This window comes from Crocuta crocuta, unplaced genomic scaffold (genome assembly GCF_008692635.1).
Source record: "Crocuta crocuta isolate KB4526 unplaced genomic scaffold, BGI_CrCroc_1.0 scaffold61, whole genome shotgun sequence".
Lineage (NCBI taxonomy): Eukaryota > Metazoa > Chordata > Mammalia > Carnivora > Hyaenidae > Crocuta > Crocuta crocuta.
Window position 1 is genome coordinate 11,337,216 of NW_027528369.1, and position 10,985 is coordinate 11,348,200.

The window sequence follows — 10,985 nt, forward strand, 5'->3', positions numbered from 1 at the left end:
CTGGGGGGTGGGGGGGGGGGGGGGCGTCCTCGCTCTGGAGAGCAGAGCCCCTTCCCCCCACCTGCTGGCCTAGTGGGCGGGACTCTCAGTGTCCCAGGGAATGCTTCTGTTTATATACTTGGCAAGAAGATACACTTCTGAAAATGAGTAAAGTCAGGCCCGAGGTCTCTTTTTCAACCATGTGAAAATTATTTCTGGAGAAAGGTCAAGTGGCGATGGCAGCCTGGCCCTGCTGGCTCAGCGGTGTCCCCAGATGGTTAACGAGGACAGACGCAGGCCGTCGTCCCCCGCTGTCAAGCCTCAGTGGCCTCTTACCTGTCTCCGTCAACTGAAAGAGCAGCAGCCAGGAGACCCGCTTCGTCTGCAGACACCCCAGGATCTCGGCACAGATGTCCAAAGCCGTTAGGGTGTCGACAGCCTGTGGCCCACAGAAGAGGGAGGCTGCCTCTGGGGTCGGGAGTGTCAGCACAGCCACACACACTGAGGAGAGGCCCGACCTCCGCCCAGAAGGGAGCCTCACACGGTGACCACAGGGGCAACAGGCCAGGGACCCTTGTGCCGGGTTCTGAAATAAGACCTCAAAGGACAGGCCCGGGGGTTCTTGCTTCGGCGAGCACGGGACTCCTGAGAAACCCTTCGGAACAGAGGTTCCAGGGCTGTCCTCCCAGAGACCCCACGCGCGCGGTGGGAGAGGCCACCTACCTGCCGAGGTCTTCCCCGTGGGGTCAGGTATGACGAAAGCAGGCCCATCAAGGAAAAGAAAAACAGGGAAACCAACAGCTGCAAACAGAACAGGTCCGGTTACAGCTGTGAACTGCCCGGGGCGCCCGGGGCTCACGATCTCGTGGCTCGTGGGACTGAGCCCCGTGCGGGCTCCGCGTGGACAGCCTGCAGCCTACTAGGGATTCTCTCCCTCTCCCAAAACAAATATATAAACTTAAATAAAATTCTCTACATTGTGCCCTCAAAAAGTAATTCTAAGTAAGGAATAATGCACACGATGTTCTTTGACCAAAGACCTATAGGCAAAGGACATAAATCTTTAACGTTTTTCTTCATAAAATCCACTGAAAGAGGTAATTTCAGAATAAATTTTTATCGACCAGGTAATTTTATATGTGCCTTAAGCCATGGCTGGCACAAGGGGCAGCAGAGAACTCGGCTGTTGCTGAGGGTTCCCCTAGCCTGGGAGCTGCAGGGAGCCCCCCCAGCCTGCCTCCTGGGCTGCTCACGGAGGAGTTTATAAAACCCGTAGAGATGAGGCCGCGCGTCCCATCCTGACCAGAGGCAGGAACCCACTGGCACACACCTGCTTGAGTGGGGTCTGTCTGGACACTGTCCCCTCAGCACGCACAGGGCTGGGCGGCCTGGCGCCACTAAAATCACTTTCAACAAAAACAAACTTAGAAGAATCTCTGTGATTACCAAAAACCTCAGGCAGGCATTCTGCCCAGAGCTGACAAGTTGACTTCCCAGGTTTTTTTTTTTTGTTTTTTTTTTTTAAGTTTACTTCTTTTGAGAGAGAGTGTAAGTGGGGGAGGGTCGGAGAGAGAGAATCCCAAGCAGCCTCCGCAGTCAGCACAGAGCCTGATGCGTGGCTTGAGCTCACAAACCGGGAGATCGTGGCCTGAGCCTAAATCCAGAGTCCGATGCTTAACGGACTGAGCCCCCAGGCGCCCTGACCTTCCAGTTTACCAGCGCTGTAGCTGGGGAGACCCTGGAGGGGCCCCGGCTGCGGAGAGGTCACAGCCAAATAGGAAGAGCAAGAGTGAACTTGAGAGTCGAGTATTACTAACCCTATAAACCTCGAACACGTTACTTCCTAACGAAGTCGGGACCGCCCGCACCTCCCTCCTGTCCTCAGAAGAGCCCAGCCCGCGGGGTGAACCGCGAGAAGCCAGAAAAGTGAGGGACTCCACGTCTTGCCTCCTCTCCGTGGCAGCCCAGCCGCTGCAGGTGGCTCCTGGCGCGGTCCCTCCCGGCTCGCTGGAGTGCGAAGTAGAGCGCGGCAGCCGACAGCCAGGCGGGGCCCGGTGCAGGGGACGCCGGGTCCGGGGAGAGGCAGCTGGGAGACGGGGGCCTAGGTCACCACGGAAGCCTCGAGGCCCTATCCTGGTTGAAAACCTCTGGTCCTTGGTCCCTACTGGTCAGGATGCTGGCCTTGCCCACCTTCGGGCCGCGCAGAGACCCGGGCCTGTGTCAGGCTCGCCTGGTCCCCACCAGCTGAGCTCTGCAAGAGGGCCGTGTACACAGGCCTCGGACCGGGAGCTCACCACTCAGACCCTTGCGTTCTCTCCCAGAAAGGGTCTCCAGCAGGTTAGAATCCAGGCCAAAAATGAATGGAATTTGGCTTCCCTTGTCTTCTGGAACTTCGGGCATGCCTGAGCCTGAGCAGCACGCCAGGCACCTCAGCGATAGAAGGAGGCTGGATGGGACAAGCTCCCCCAGTGCCTCTAGGACACCGCTCTCCCCCAGCCCAGCGGGCACCGGAGACTGCGAGCTGGGCAGACGGGGACCTGCCTCCCGAACACGTCCCCGCGATGCTGACAGTCGGTCCTGGGCCGACCGTGGCCGTGAGAGAAGGGCTGATGGGCAGCAGAGCTGGGCAGGGACCTGCTACCGTCAGTCTTGCCCGACAGTCTGGGGTGTCTCGGATTCCCACCTAGAGCTCGGTCGGTCTCTCTCCCCCCTCACACGGGCCTTGGCACAGCCTGCCCCCGCGGCCTGTTAGGCACCCCAGTGCGTTCATGGAGACGACGCAGCGCGGGTCCCAGAGAACAGCCTCGCTTCCTCCCCGTGTGCCGCTTACCTCCTGCCAAAGCGCTGGGCCTCGCACAGCCGCTGCAGCTCCTGGGGCAGGGGGCCCCGGGGGCACCTCCCCCACCGACTACGCAGTTCGGGCTCCAGACGTGGCCACCACAACTTCCAGAAGACAGAGATCAGCCGTAAGCGGATCACGGGGGGCTATACTGGGGCACCTCTTCAGTTCCTGCCGCCAAGACCCTGAACCCTGGAGTGCCCGCTGAAGACCGGAGTCCACCTGGCGGCCGTCACCGCTCAGCACAGCTCACGTCACCCGGGGCCTCACGACCTGGACTTAGGTCCAGGGCAGCTCCAGGAGGTTTTCCTCCTCCTCGCAGACGACCGCGAGCTGGCGTTTTACACACAGAACAGCTCTTGCAGTGAACTCCACCCGAACGAGCCACAGACTAAGAAAAAAGCGAAGACGCTCCGGGGGCACCGGCTCGAGTCCCGTGGCTGCCAGACACCGAGGCCAGGAGAGCTGCGTGTTGTCAGGAGTCGAAGGGGCACCCGGGGGGCTAGGTCGGTTCAGCGTCCGACTCTGGATTTCAGCTCAGGTCATGATCTCACGGTTCGTGGGATGGAGCCCCGCTTTGGGCTCTATGCGGACGGCATGGAGCCTGCCTGGGACCCTCTCTCTCTCTAAGTAAACAAGGAAGCTGGCAAAGACGCCCAAAGGAAGCCTACACCCTCAACCTGAGGATGTCCGGCCACGCGAGGGCCAGGCACCTCTCTTCTCAAGTTCTGAGGTGGTGGTGTGTCAGGACAACGGGTGGGACGGAAGTGGGGGAGCACAGGCAGTTAGGGTTCACCCTGAGCCAACGCGGAAGCACAGTGAGCCCAGGCCCACGTTCCCTCCCTGCAGGCGCAGGCCGGGCAGCCTGTCCTCCCGTGTTCGGATGGGTCGTATTTACCCCCTCCCCGTTTCTTCCAAATGACAAGACTGGATCCCCAGTCACCGTGCCAGCCCCAGGAGTGCCCGGAGAAGACGGCCGTGCCTACCAGAGCAGAGGTCAGGACTAGGGGGCACTCGGTCTGGCACGTGGTCAGGACCAGGTCTGCTGTCAGGGAGGGGTCTCTGCTTTGTGAACAGGCAGTGAGGAGCCCCTGGAGGAGAGAATATGCCAGAGGCTCAGTGGTTTGCGTGTCCACCCAGCCCTGGAAGACCCCGTGGCTTCAGAGCACAGATGAGAATGAGGATCTAGCCCATGTGGTCTGAGCAGGCGACTGGGGAGGTGCGGAGGGAGACAGTTACCCTGAAGAAGTGAACGGTGAGGTCATGGGTCAGGGCACTTCCGTGGGAGAAGTTTCTCTGCAAAACAGCATAAGGCCGGTGAGAAAGGAGCCAGCGGGGTGGGGGAGGGAGGGATGGTGTCTCTGCCGAGAGGCGTCGGCTATGGAAGAAAACACAGCTTGAGGACGGCAGCCAGATGGCAGCACCGCTGGCCGGAGGTGTAGCTTTCGTCCTGGCAAGCTGGCCCAGAACTTTCGTGACTCCCTGCCTCTCCACGTGGCTCCTCTGTGCAGCCAGAGCCCCCAGCCTGCCCTCTAGGGCCCCAACAAAGGCCAGGAGGTGAGGGCAGCACTCTGATGGCCCTGTTGCCGGGATCGCCTCTCCACCCCTGCTCTGTGTTCTCTGACCCGCCTGTTCCACATCTGCAGCCTCCACTGGGCCCACAGAGAGCTCTAGGGAAAGCCGGCTTTGCTCAAAACCCAAAGAACACCGAGGCTCATCCCCCTGCCTTTTTTTTTTTTAAGATTTTTTTTTTTAAATATTTTTATTTATTTCTAGGAGAGAGAAGAGAGAGACAGCGTGAGCAGGGGAGGGTCAGAGACTCTGACACAGGCTCCAGGCTCTGAGCTGGCTGTCAGCACAGAGCCCAACGCGGGGCTCGAACCCACGAACCGCGAGATCAGGACCTAAGCGAAAGTCGGACGTTTAACCGACTAAGCCACCCAGGCGCCCCTCATCCCCCTGCCTTCTAAGTCACCTTTTAAAGCCATGACTGACTAGGACCTTAGTTCAACCTCTAGTCATATTTGCACTTTAAAGAACGAAAAAGACACTTCAGGAGTAGAGGCTATTGTGAAGTGTGCAGAACATGCTTGTTCCTGGTCACCTCGCTGACGCAGACTGGACGCAGGCTTTCGTTTTTCTGGGTAAGACCGTGGGGCCCCTGACCCTGAACAACGTGTACGCTGGACGCAGGGCACGCTGGTGGGAACGCCGGTCCTCACGGCACCTCTGGCTTCTGTGCGCCCGGAATGTCAAAACTGGAAAGATGGCGACGCGTGGTCGGCAAGACCTCATGGGTCCTCATGGCTGAAAGCTGAGGAGGGCTCCGAAGGGGACTGAAGCTCTTGCAGAAGGAGCCACATCCGACGTCCGCACCTCGCTGGCCCTGGTTCTGGCTGCGGGAGGGCGCTGGGCACACAGAGGCCCCCGCTCCTGGCCCCCACCCTGTCCTCAGCAAGCCCATGTGGTCTGCGCACACACTCAAGCAACTGGCTCCAGTGACCACAGGTGCACTCGTGCATCTTCAAGAAGAGGCAGCCCTCGGTGATCGGTCACCCCCGTCCCTGCGTCCCCAGGTCGCTCACCCACACCTACCAGCTCCGAGTTGACCAAGTGGAAGAACTCCGTGCAGTCAGGGGCGGTCGGCTGTCTGGCCTGGGGGCTGCCGACGACAACAGACGGGGACAGACCGAGGAGGATCCTGGCAAAGAAGGGCTGCATGAGCGGGGGTGGCGTGGCCTCACTGCACTCCCTGGGAGCTCAGACTCGGGTCTGTAACCCCCCTCCCGACTCGCTCCTGGAAGCGGAGTCCTTACCTGGGACTGTGTCCCGCTGGGCCACTGGCGACATGCACAGGGTCTTACCCCACAAACCACTTGTAAGCTGGCCCATAGCCAAGTGACAGGTGCCTCACAGTCTGACCCAGCTGCTCCCTAGAAACTGGGGAGTGACAGGACCCTCTACTCCTAAATGTGGCTACAGTGAGGATCTCTGAGCACACGTGGTTTTCCTTATTCTGACACGAATTCTTTAGGCTACATCTTTCAGCAAAGCAGCTCCTGAGTCTGAAGAGGAAGGCCTTATCCAAGGCTTCAAACCCTGCTCTCTCCATGGGAACACCAAGCAGAAGATGCTATCACAGGCTGGGGACAGGGGACAGAAACAAGTCACCGACGAAAAGGAAATTCAACTTAAGACAGACAGTCCACCCAGTACTGCGTTACCGTTTGTACACGAGCAGCTCCCGCTGCCTCTGCAGTCGCGTGGCCACATCCCACCCACGAGCCAGAGCCTGGAGCCGTCTGCGGAAAACGGCGAAGAGGAAGTGCCCCCGCGGAGGAGAGCGACCCGGGGGAGCCACCGGGCCCTGCTCCAGACCAGCAGCCATCTCCTGGAGAAAAACCAGCCCAAAAGGTTCACATAACTTGAATCGCGGGTTCCAGATGGTTGTCCCCAAAAGTGAAAGCACAAAGTCCTCAGGGATGATTGTCAGCCCCAGTCAGGACTCTGAAATGAGGTTGGGTGGGCTTCAGGGAGTTTCCCAAGAGGAGCTAGGAATGATTGGGACAAGCCTTTTTACTTGGAAATCACTGAAAAATTCCAAAAATAGAGTAAGAATGGTACAAAAACACACCTCTACCCAGATTCACCGATGGCTGACATTTTACTGTTTATCATTTGCTCTTTTACTACACATACATACTACACATTAGTGTACACGCACATAATTTGAGGGTGAATTACGGACAGAAGGTATGTACACAGTAAGCATTCAATAAATGTCTGCTGACGGAAAGCACAAAGTGTGTGCAGCATCTGCGCGCATTCAGATGCACCCGCTTCAAAGCGTCGCCCCTGCCACGCGTGGCCCCAGCCCAGGACGCGCCGTCGGCCCTTCACGCTCACTCTCCCTACAGCAGCCAGTGATGACGGATGTGGCGACAGAAGGGCAGGATGAGGGGGCTAGGGTCCCTTTGTGTGTTTCCTTCACTGGTAGGTTACGTTTGCCCAGTGTCCAGACCTCGCCCTCCGTGGCTTCTGTCCCTCCCCACATTCTCTCTAGTCAAGCACTTGAAAAGCAGAAACACTGCCAGGAGGCACGAAACCCACACACGGAACCCTGTTAACAAGGAGCTGCCTGTGTACTTCCAGAGGCCCGGGCTCCCCGTGTCCGCCGCGGGCGTGGAGACCAGAGGGCACGGTCCGCACTTTGACCCCAGAGCCCACTCACAGGGTCCGACGTCAACCACCCTGAAAAGACTGGAGACAAACAGGTACTCTGACTGAAAACTATACTTTTCACTTCAAAACGAGAGCCCCATTTCCACGCCTTCTTAAGTGCACCTGCCTTGGTGAGAAGAACCCGCCAGGCCGTGGAGGTGCCGGGTGGCCCTGTGCCAACAGTCTCTAAGCCCCCCTTTGCCAAGTGGAGGGCTATCTACGTTACTTCTCACAGCCAGGCATCCAAACAGAGCAGCCAGGAGCTAACAAGCAGAAAGTGGTGGGGAGCGATCATTTACTACTGAAGCTGCTATTTGCTCACTCGCCTCTATTTTTAAATTTTAAATGTCCCAGAGCCTGGAGATGGTTCTGGCACCACAGCTTTTGTTTCTGCATTTTTTGTGATACTCACTGGTGAAGTGAGCACACCATCACTCTGGGTCTGGGCCATTCCATACGTGACGTGGGTTTTCATTCTGCGGGGGTGCCTTAGGACCTGTTACGGATATTTCTAGCAATATCTGGGGGTGCCTGAGTGGCTAAGTCAAATTGAGTGCCTGACTCGGCTCAGGTCATGATCCCAGGGTTGCGGAATCTAGCCCCACATCAGGCTCTGCAATGAATGTGGAGCCTTTTTGGGATTCTTTCTCTCCTGGGTGGCTCAGTTGGTGAAGCATCTGACTTCAGCTCACTTCATGATCTCACTGTTTGTGGGTTCAAGCCCAGCATCAGGCTCTGTGGGAACAGTGTGAAGCTTGCTTGGGATTCTGTCTCCCTTTCTCTCTGCCACTCCTCCACTTGCGTGCTCTGTCTTAAAATAAACCAACTTAAAAAAAAAAAAATTCTCTTTCTCTGCCCCTCCTCCACTTGCGTGCTCTGTCTTAAAATCAACTTAAAAAAAAGAAATTCTCTTTCTCTGCCCCTCTCCCTGGTTCATGTTCTCTGTAAAATAAAAAATAATAATAAAAATAAACCTTAATAGCAGATGACATAAATGCAGTGAAACACTGAGTTTTACATGTTCTAGCTCACCTGCAGTCTGGAAAAAATATCCCGATTTCCTGTGCAGCCACTGAGAACCAAATCCGAATTCTCTGAGTAGCTGTAACTTCTCGAACTGTAACAAAAACACAACAAAAGCCTCCTAAGTATCTCCTGATGTGCAGGCATTCCAGCTTCTCCTCCTGCCTCCAGAGTGGCATGTGGTCACAGAGCCAGGAAGTACCAGAGGACCAGGTGACACCCACAGTCATCAACAACAAACAACAAAACCTGAAACAAAATACCAACAACCCCAATCTAGCAACATCTGATAACAATTACGTATCATGACCAAGTGGGATCTACTCTAAGAATGCAAGGTTGGTTCAACACCCTAAAATCAATGTAATACACATATATACAGAATAAAAATACAAAACCATGTGATTATCTCAATAGATACAGATAAAACATTAGACAAAATTCAGTACCCTTTCATGATAAAACACTCAACAAATTAAGAGTAGGAAGGAACTTCCTTAACCTGATAAAGGCCATCTATGAAAAACCCACAGGGGCACCTACATGGCTCAGTTGGGTGTCCGACTTCAACTCAGGTCATGATCTCACAGTTCGTGGGCTCAAGCCCCGCGTCAAGCTCTGTGCTGACAGCTCAGAGCCTGGACCTGCTTTGGATTCTGTGTCTCCTCCTCTCTCTATCCCTCCCCATTCGTGCTCTCTCTCTCTCAAAAATAAACAGTTTTTTAAAAATTGAAAAAAAAAAGAAAAACCCACAGTTCACATCATACTTAATGATGAAAGACTGAAAGTTTTCCTCCTAAGATCAGAAATTTTAAGATAAAGTTGTCCTCTCTCACCACTTTCATACAACATTACACTGGAAGTTCTAGCTGGACCATTCACTCAGAAAAAGACATAAAAGACACCCATATTGTAAAGGAAAAGGTTAAACCATCTCTATTCAGAGATGATATGATCTTGCATATAAGAAACCCTAAATACTCCCCATTAAAAAAAAAAAGCTATTAAATAAGTTCACAAAGTTGCAGAACATGATATCAATACACAAAAATCAGTTTTACTATACTACCAATGAATAATCCAAGAATGGAATTAATTCCCTTTTTAATGGTGTTAGAATAAAATACTTGAAGATAAATTTAACCAAGGAGGTAGAAAACTTCTACACTGAGAACTAGAAAACGTTGAAAAAATTACAGAAGACCTAAATAAATGGAAAAACAGCCCATCTTCATGGATAGGAAGATTCAGTATTGTTAAAATGTTAATAATGCTAACATGCATCTACAGATACAGTACAATCCTATCAGAATCCCAGCTGGTTATGTTGAAACTGACAAATTGATCCTGAAATTCAGATGGAATTGCAAAGAACCTAAAATACCCAAAACAATCTTGGGGGGGGGGGGGGAAGGGGGGGGAATTCACAGTTTCGATTTAAAATTTGCTACAAGTTTTCAGTAATCAAAACAGTGTGATACTGGCATAAGAATAGACATATACACCAACTTACTAAAAAGAGATCAGAAACAAATTTTCACATACATGGTTAACTGGTTTTCAGTAAGAACGTCAAGACCATTTAATGGGTAAGGACAGTTTCTTCAACAAAACGTGCTGGGACAACTGGATGTCATGAAAAAGAATGAAGAGGGATTCCTTACTTATTCCATATATAAAAATTAACTCAAATTAATCAAAGACCTAAATGAAGAGCTAAAACTAAAAAGATAAATTGGACTTGATAAAAATTTATTTTTATTATTTTTAAATTTTCTAATATTTACTTATTTTTGAGAAAGCAAGAGACAGAGCATGAGCAACGGAGGGGCAGAGACAGAGGGAGACATAGAATCCAAAACAGGCTCCAGGCTCCGAGCTGCCAGCACAGAGCGCAACACGGGGCTTGAACCCATGAACCGTAAGATCATGACCTGAGCCGAAGTTGGATGGTTGACCAACTTCGGTGCCACCCAGGAGCCCCAGAATGGGAGAAAATATTTGCAACTCATATCTGATAAGGGCCTGGTATATAGAATACATAACACAACTTCGTAAAACATCCCAATCTTAAAATGGGCAAAGGATGGGACGTTTTCAAAGACGAGACACAGACCGTCAACCAGCAAATGAAAATATGCTCAACTTCATTAGCCACCAGGGAAAAACAAATCAAAACCATAATGAAATATATCAGTGCTGTCCATTAGGATGGGTATTAGCAAAAGATAATGATAACTACGTTGGTGATAATGGGGAGGAACTGGAATCCTCCGATACTGCTGGTGGGAATGTAAAATGGCCAGTTTTGCAAAACAGTCTGGGAGTTCCTAAAAAAGTTAAAGTATAACACCGCATACCCCATTCTTAGGGATATGCCCAAAAGAAATTAAAACACAGGACCACAAAAAAGCCTGTACACAAATGTTCATAACACAATTATTCATGGCCAAAAAGTGAAGTCCCAAAAGTCCATCAACTAGTGAATAAACAAAATGTCCATCCTTCAATGGGATACTACTCAGTAATAAAAGTTCTGATACATGCTACAATATACAATTTTTAAAATTTTATTTAAATCTAAGTTAACATATAGCGTAGTAATGATTTCAGGAGAATTTAGTGACTGATCACTTACAACACCCAGTGCTCATCCCGAAAAGTGCCTTCCTTAACGCCCATCGCCCACTTACCCCCACCCAACACCCTCCAGAAGCCCTGTTTGTTCTCTGTGTTCAAGAGTCTCTTATGGTTTGACTCTATCTTATTCTCCCTTCTCTTCCCCTATGTTCCTCAGGCAAGGAATGGAGACACTCCCTGATTTCAGTCTGTGCGTGCGTACACACACACACACACACACACACACACACACACACACACACACACACACACACACACACACACACACACACATACACCACTA

At 52.4% G+C, this 10,985-nt stretch overlaps 1 protein-coding gene across 1 annotated transcript in view; it reads right to left on the reverse strand.

Annotated features, from left to right (window-relative positions):
• FANCA (FA complementation group A) overlaps positions 1-10,985 on the reverse strand; it is a 61,068-nt gene that overhangs the window by 1,159 nt on the left and 48,924 nt on the right. The window contains exons 31-39 of the mRNA XM_077754140.1: positions 8,072-8,156; positions 6,043-6,209; positions 5,414-5,519; positions 4,058-4,114; positions 3,805-3,909; positions 2,810-2,922; positions 1,927-2,065; positions 703-780; positions 316-418 (exon numbers count right to left, since the gene is read on the reverse strand). Of these exons, the coding sequence (XP_077610266.1) occupies positions 316-418; positions 703-780; positions 1,927-2,065; positions 2,810-2,922; positions 3,805-3,909; positions 4,058-4,114; positions 5,414-5,519; positions 6,043-6,209; positions 8,072-8,156 (953 nt within the window). The remainder of the gene's footprint in view (positions 1-315; positions 419-702; positions 781-1,926; positions 2,066-2,809; positions 2,923-3,804; positions 3,910-4,057; positions 4,115-5,413; positions 5,520-6,042; positions 6,210-8,071; positions 8,157-10,985) is intronic.